The sequence below is a fragment of the Siniperca chuatsi genome, linkage group LG20, assembly GCF_020085105.1.
Source record: "Siniperca chuatsi isolate FFG_IHB_CAS linkage group LG20, ASM2008510v1, whole genome shotgun sequence".
Taxonomy (NCBI): Eukaryota; Metazoa; Chordata; class Actinopteri; order Centrarchiformes; family Sinipercidae; genus Siniperca; species Siniperca chuatsi.
The window spans coordinates 22,749,433-22,755,627 of NC_058061.1; the positions used below are offsets into that span (position 1 = coordinate 22,749,433).

A 6,195-nucleotide genomic window follows, 5' to 3' on the forward strand; every position below is an offset into this window, starting at 1 on the left:
GTTGTTATTATTAAGGGAAAACAAAATCAAAACCTACATGGCCCTGTGTGAAAAAGTGATTGCCCCCTAAACCTTAATAACTGGTTGGGTCACCCTTAGCAGCAACAACTGCAATCAAGCGTTTGCGATAACTTGTAAGGAGTCTTTTACAGTTCTCTACAGTTCTATTCTCCTATTTTGTTCTGCTATTTCAGCAGTGGTAATTTTGTTTAGGATTTACAGTTGTGTGAAAAAGTGTTTGCCCCCTTCCTGATTTCTTATTTTTTTGCATGTTTGTCACACTTAAATGTTTCAGATCATCAAACAAATTTAAATATTACTCAAAGATAACACAAGTAAACACAAAATGCAGTTTTTAAATGAAGGCTGTTATTATAAAGGGAAAACAAAATCCAAACCTACATGGCCCTGTGTGAAAGTGATTGCCCCACCTGTTAAAACATAACTGTGGTTTATCACACCTGAGTTCAATTTCTCTAGCCACACCCAGGCCTGATTACTGCCACACCTGTTCTCAATCAAGATAAATAGGACCTGCCTGACAAAGTGAAGTAGACCAAAGGATCTTCAAAAGCTAGACATCGTGCCGAGATCTAAAGAAATTCAGGAACAAATGAGAAAGAAAGTAATTGAGAACTATCAGTCTGGAAAAGGTTATGAAGCCATTTCTAAAGCTTTGGGACTCCAGCAAACCACAGCGAGAGCCATTATCCACAAATGGCGAAAGCATCGAACAGTGGTGAACCTTCCCAGGAGTGGCCGGCTGACCAAAATTACCCCAAGAGAGCAGCGATGATTCATCCACGAGGTCACAAAAGACCCCACAACAACATCCAAAGAAATGCAGGCCTCACTTGCCTCAGTTATTGTCAGTGTTCATGACTCCCCCATAAGAAAGAGACTGGGCAAAAATGGCCTGCATGGTGGAGTTCCAAGACAAAAACCACTGCTAAGCAAAAAAAACATTAAGGCTCGTCTCATTTTTGCCAGAAAACATCTTGATGATCCCCAAGACATTTGGGAAAATACTCTGTGGACTGACGAGACAAAAGTTGAACTTTTTGGAAGGTGTATGTCCCATTACATCTGGCGTAAAAATAACACCGCATTTCAGAAAAAGAACATCATACCAACAGTAAAATATGGTGGTGGTAGTGTGATGGTCTGGGGCTGTTTTGCTGCTTCAGGACCTGGAAGACTTGCTGTGATAAATGGAACCATGAATTCTGCCGTCTACCAAAAACTCCTGAAGGAAAATGTTCGTCCATCTGTTCGTGACCTCAAGCTGAAGCGAACTCAGGTTCTGCAGCAGGACAATGATCCAAAACACACCAGCAAGTCCACCTCTGAATGGCTGAAGAAGAACAAAATGAAGACCTGACATGAATCCTATTGAGATGCTGTGGCATTACCTTATAAAGGTAGTTCATGCTTGAAAACCCTCCAATGTGGCTGAATTACAACAATTCTGCAAAGATGAGTGGGCCAAAATTCCTCCACAGCGCTGTAAAAGACTCATTGTCAAGTTATCACAAACGCTTGATTGCAGTTGTTGCTGCTAAGGGTGGCCCAACCAGTTATTAGGTTTAGGGGGCAATCACTATTTCACACAGGGCCATGTAGGTTTGGATTTTGTTTTCAATCTTCAAAAAGATTCAAAATGGCGGAAATCTAATTAGTGGTCCAAGAGGCTTTTTTGTAGAGCACATTGAGTTGGACTGTCCCGCGAGACCCGTGAGAAAGTCTAGTGATGGGATTTATGGCTCTTTGAGGGGATCCGGATCTTCGCGATCCGTTCCTTTCAAAGAGCCGTTCTTTTGGCTCTTTTTAAATATTTAGTCAGTTTTAAGAAGCCAGCTTGGGGGTATCTCAATTTATCCTGGAAATAATCACTGGGAGGAATGATGAGGTGAGATTTGTAGTCAAATAATTAAAACTCGGATATCACACACCAATATCTGAGTTTGAATTATTCTGAAATATTGATTATTACCTCATTTGTCATGTGTGGACTATATTCCATAGGGTTGCACAAATCCCTCTGCTTAGACAGTGACATCACTATTTTGGATTTACCTTTAGTACAAAGTGTGTGTGTGTGTGTGTGTGTAAAGCTACGTTGACTTATGTTATTCATACAATACCTACTCACAAATAAACATCAAAAACAAAGCCGGCTGCAATGAATTTCTGTGCAAAACAGCTTTTACTACAAACACTTCCACACAAGAACATTATCACACAAGAACATTTTGATAGAAAACAAAAAATATTTAAAGTAGATAAAATTAGAATAAATAAAATGGAAATGTCTACATACTACATACTATTACTACTGTAAACTTTGTTTTGTAAACTTTTTAAAATAACAAGTTTTAAATGAACACAAAATGCAATGTAAATAAATACAAAGCAGTTCCTTACTTTATGGCTTTTTCTGCCTCTCTTTTTTGTCCTTGGGCAAATTTGCATTAAGGAAGACAAGAGCTCTGACCTTTTTGGGCTTAAGGCGACTTCTCCTCTCTGAGATTATCTGTCCAGTTTTCGAGAATATTCTCTCAGAGGGAACTGATGTCGCCACAACACAAAGCTTCTTGGCCATCAGCTTGCTAAGCCTGGGGTAAACAGGGGCTCGACTCTCCCACCACTTGAGGGGATCCTCATGTGTTGGAAGAAGAGGCTCCTCCAGGTAGGCTCGCACCTCCATGACAGCATCAGCGGTTGGATTCCTGGCTTTCACTGTTCCAGCTACCTGCTCATAGGGGTGGGAGATATAACAATGGGAGATACCATTTTTATGTGATTAGAGTAGATTAAATTATATTCAACTTTTGTCATTACACAGTGTAAGAGAACAGAGTAATGAAATGCAGTTTAGCATTTAATTAGAAGTGACAATAGTAGATTGTACAGTATGTGCAGTATGTACAGATTATGTACAGATTAAATGCAGTGATTTACAGCTATTGGAAGTTTTAGACTGAGATATCAAATATCTAAAAAAAAATGTGACTTATTGTTGCCACCCTTACTTCCTCATGGAAATAGCTCCAAACTATTGATCCAGCACCACTGCCTGCTCCTTCCAGTCCTTCCACAGCTGGTTGCTGTTGGATGGGTTTGCCACTGCTAATTCTTGCTGCTGCAGTTGACAGCCTTTGAAACGTCTCATCTGCTGTTCTGCCATCAGGGAAGGCCATCCTCTTAAAACGCGGGTCAAGTGCAGCAGCCTCTGCTAGTATGTGGTTGGCATGAATCCTGTGGAATCGCGATGACATACTCGCACACAGACTGTCGATCACACCTTGCGCTACCGCTGTTGTAGTTTTTCGCCGGAAATCAGCTGTGGCTCTTTGAAGTCCCCTGGCCAGCACTATGACCTTCGAGGCTGTCAAGTAGCTGGTGAAAAAAAGAAAAAAAACTTTAATGTTACAATTTTAAAGCTGAAACAATGATAAATAGTACAATGTATTAAACAGATATCTATTGTGGTATCAAATATCCATAATTTTTTATCAGGAAATTGGCATGCAGGATACAGAAATCTACTGACAATGATATATACTCCAGTGTATTACACAGATTTCTAATATGGTATAAAATATTCATAATTTACTATTATGTACTATGCATGCATGCTAAAGAAATATACTGCTGTGCAACTGAGCAACATACCTTTCTGCACTGAGTTCCACAGTGACTTCCTCAAATGGTTGCAAGATTGTGCACATTTCTTGCACTGTGGTCCATTCCTCCTGGGACAGGTGGCAGACAGGTGCATTGGTGACGGCCAGGGTGGAGATTATAGCATTTTTACTGGCAATAAAGCTTTTCAACATGTAGTAGGTGGAATTCCACCTTGTAGGACAATCCTGTTTTGGTCGGAGCTCCTCCATCTTCATTTGTAGTTGAGTCTCCTTCAGTTTTTGTGCCCCCACGGTGCTTCTGTGAAAGTATTCCCCTGCCTCTTTCACCTTATCAATGATGGGCTTTGAAGCTTGCAGGGCATCTCTTACCATACCACCAGGTTAATAGTATGGGCCAGGCATGGTAGGTGCATCCATCCAATGGTTTGTATAGCCTTAGTAACATTTGCCGCATTATCGGTTAGGCAGCACACTACTTTCTTGTCCACCCCCCACTCTGCTGCAACACTAAGCAGCTGTTGTGCAATGTTGTCTGCTGTGTGCCGCTCACTGAATTCAAAACAGTCCAGGAGACAGGAGGCCACACGGAAATCCTCGATAAAATGGCAGGTTACAGACATATATGATGCTGTCGTTCTTGAAGTCCAACAGTCTGTGGTTAAACAGACAGCTGGTACTTTTGACACCCTTCTCTTCAAAGATGCTGTCTCCCTGTCATACATATCCGTGACCTTCTGGGCTAGTGCCTTCCTACTTGGAGGAATGTAGGAGGGGTTGAGCGCCTGTGAATATTTTTGGAATCCTGTGTCCTCCACTATTGAGAAAGGCTGGAAGTCAGTGGCTATCATCTTTGCCAGCTCTTCGTCTATCTTCTCCTGTCTTAATGGGGTCAAGACAGGAGGTAAATATTGACTGATGGATGTCTGCTTTCTTTTTGGTCGTGCCTGGCCAGGCAATGTGGGCCCAGTGGGGTCAGAGGCTGCTGTGGCTGCAGCTGCACTTGATGTGGAGGCAGAGGAGGCAATGGACACATCAGTGTCACTGTTGTTGTCTGAGTCTGGCTCTCCTCTCAAACCTGTGACCTGCAGTGTTGGGTGTTGAGTCTTCAAATGCCTGTGTAAATTATTTGTTGACCCAGACTTAAATGAAATGACTTTTTGACAAATGCTGCATTTAGCTTTACTGTTTTCTTCGCGAGAAAAGTGCACCCAAATGCTGCTGCTTTTCCTCTGGCTCATTTTCAGATGTGTCACGTGTGTGTCTTCTTCCTTTCGAAGTCCGAATGACCCGCTATTACTGACGTTGGCACTGAGACAGAGAGGCAATCGCATGTGTTTTTTTTGTTTTTTTTTAACTGGAGTAAGCATGTGACGGCAGCGTACACACGTCATGGCTCCGCTCCTACCCAATGACAGAGGAACGCAGGGTTTTTTTTCCACTGAAGTACTCACGTGAAGGACGCGTGCACAACTAATAACTAATATCATCACGCTATAAAGGGTTGGCCTGCGTTGGGTGCGCCCCTCCCCCTATAACTGTTCTGTCTCGCGGAGGAGCTCATTTGTGTGCATCTGTGTGAAACACGCATAGGAAAAAAGAACGACAGAAAGAACGGCTCCCCTCCAGCCGCGACTCGGCTCCCATCGTTCATGTTTATGAGCCGTTCAAAAGAATCGGTTCGTTCACGAACGTCACAACTCTAAGTCAAGTCAAGTCATTGGGACTTACGGTGTGAGGGCTGTGGCCTGTTCAAAATGGCATTTTTGGGTTAATTAATTACAGCGCCACCATGTGGCCGATTGGGCTTATATTTCTGTGGAAGGACATGCACATCATTTCCAGTTATTGGGACAAGTTTTGTGATTCTAGCTCATTCCAGCTAACGGGAATTTGAGCCGAAGCGGCAGACAACTAATAATAATAATAATAATATTAAAAGGGTTTCAGCCCCTTCGGGGCTAAAATAAAATAAAGCAATATATACAGTTATTTCTATATATAGCCTACACGTATACACTCAGGAAATAATTCTGCAGCGCATTTTTTGAATTTGCATCTGATTGAATGTAAACGGCAGATGTAGTGATGATAATATGGTTTCCATCTTTACATAAAAAGTTTGATATTTGTGAGACAGTGTCCATCCACTTTGCCTGCGTTTCAGCACCAAGCATCATCAATGTAAACACAGAGTCCTCCTCCTTTCATCTTGCTGGAGTCTTGCGCTCTGTCAGCTCGGAACACGGTCCGCCAGTCGAGTGCTTGATCCGGGATGTTGATGGAGCAGGTCTCTGTAGAGATGTGGGCACAACAGTCTCTGATTCCCATTGCTTGGCCAGCCTGAGTCCCATTTCATCCAGACTGGACATTAGCCAGGAGCAGCCATAATTAAGTCCAAACTGGGCCAGGATGGCTCCTATCCCGGTTGGCTTTCCTCTCCTCCTGGGTAATCACACAGCATGTAATTGTATGTTGTACACAAGGGGTTGGGGAGAAATGAATGACCTCAAGTGCAGGAATTCAGTGTGCCTTGGTATTAAATACAAAT

General features: G+C 42.5%; 1 protein-coding gene across 3 annotated transcripts; it reads right to left on the reverse strand.

The window, feature by feature from the left end:
• Positions 1–2,375: 2,375 nt before the first annotated feature.
• LOC122867608 (E3 SUMO-protein ligase ZBED1-like) lies at positions 2,376–5,446 on the reverse strand. Of its 3 annotated transcripts, XM_044178601.1 has the most exons (3): positions 3,676–5,444; positions 3,033–3,399; positions 2,376–2,752 (listed from the first exon to the last, which is right to left on the reverse strand). In XM_044178601.1, exons 1-3 carry the CDS (start codon positions 4,017–4,019, stop codon positions 2,426–2,428), a joined length of 1,038 nt encoding a protein of 345 aa, XP_044034536.1. In that variant the 5' UTR covers positions 4,020–5,444; the 3' UTR covers positions 2,376–2,425. The 3 variants fall into 3 exon arrangements, 1 of the variants encoding a protein (XP_044034536.1); XR_006375962.1 differs by having other exon boundaries at positions 3,033–5,446; XR_006375963.1 differs by having other exon boundaries at positions 2,738–2,755; positions 3,033–5,446.
• Positions 5,447–6,195: the final 749 nt, after the last annotated feature.

Bases quoted from the DNA above. Each gene is read 5' to 3' on its own strand.
- LOC122867608 (XM_044178601.1), bottom strand. From the start codon at position 4,019: ATGGTAAGAGATGCCCTGCAAGCTTCAAAGCCCATCATTGATAAGGTG. The intron at 3,400-3,675 runs GTATGTTGCTCA...TTTTTTCACCAG, and splicing joins GTGGAACTCAGTGCAGAAAG to CTACTTGACAGCCTCGAAGG. The intron at 2,753-3,032 runs GTAAGGGTGGCA...CCCTATGAGCAG, and splicing joins GGAGCTATTTCCATGAGGAA to GTAGCTGGAACAGTGAAAGC.